Here is a 985-nt window from a genome sequence, read left to right as displayed (position 1 = left end):
TGCAATTATTATTATTATTATTAAATTAAAGAAAAAACAACAACAACCAAGTACGTTTATCTTCAATTCCTTTATCTCATGTGTGGTTGTTTTTTTTCCCCCTCCCCTCCAGATGTGTGGTCGTGCTCTTCAACCCAAGGCGAAACAAACAAAGCCACATCTTCAACGCCAGCAAGAAGACCATCACCGCCTTGTCCATCTCCTCGGATGGGAAACTTCTGGCCACCGGAGAGGTCAGTGCCTGGATTTTTTCATCTAGCCCGGTGTATAAAAATAAACATGCCCTCTACCTTTTGGAGGACACACACACCCCCTTCCCCCCTCCAACACACAAACACACGTGCGCTTACGCATACACGCACGTACTCACACACACGCACGTTCACACGACACGAAAACGCGCACACATACATACACACACACGCACGCACACACTACGCACGCACACGCGCGCACGCCAGCCCTTTGTCTTTGAGTCTGTATGTTTCTATATTTGTCTCTGTTTGCCTGTATGTCTGTTTGCCTGTCTGCCTGTTTGATTCATCTTCTCCACTATCTTCATTTTTGGTTCACACATCCCCTTAGGATCAAAATTGAGTCTATAGAGGTGAAAGGAGACAAATTTAGAGAAGAAAATTTTTCGGTCACTACCCAGATTCGAACCCGGGACCTTTGAATGAGAAGCCAACACCTTAACCTCTAGGCCACGAGAGCCCCCTAAGAATCTCTGCTTTTCTGCTAAGACGATGCACATCTCTCAGCCCGTGTTGGCCCTGACAGCCTGCCTCCTAAATGATCTAAATTGTGCCAATGGGGACGTAAAACTACTCACATTCAATATTATAAAACAACAATAAAAACAAACAACAAAATCCCCAAAACAAAGCAAGAAAAAGAACCATAAGAAAACCGAACAAAAAATCAAACAAAAGCACGAAGAAAAACTCGATCGAGACCAAACCATTCTTTCCTTTAAAAAAGACCG

At 43.9% G+C, this 985-nt stretch overlaps 1 protein-coding gene across 1 annotated transcript in view; it reads left to right on the top strand.

Annotated features, from left to right (window-relative positions):
• Positions 1–112: 112 nt before the first annotated feature.
• Positions 113–985, top strand: part of LOC118478775 (mitogen-activated protein kinase-binding protein 1-like) — a gene marked incomplete at its 5' end in the record, with an annotated part of 11,763 nt that continues 10,890 nt past the window's right edge. The window contains 1 exon segment of the mRNA XM_035972973.1: positions 113–233. Within this exon segment, the coding sequence (XP_035828866.1) occupies positions 113–233 (121 nt within the window).

This window comes from Aplysia californica, unplaced genomic scaffold, assembly GCF_000002075.1.
Source record: "Aplysia californica isolate F4 #8 unplaced genomic scaffold, AplCal3.0 scaffold00935, whole genome shotgun sequence".
NCBI classification, from domain to species: Eukaryota; Metazoa; Mollusca; class Gastropoda; order Aplysiida; family Aplysiidae; genus Aplysia; species Aplysia californica.
This window is presented reverse-complemented; position numbering and strand designations above follow the sequence as displayed.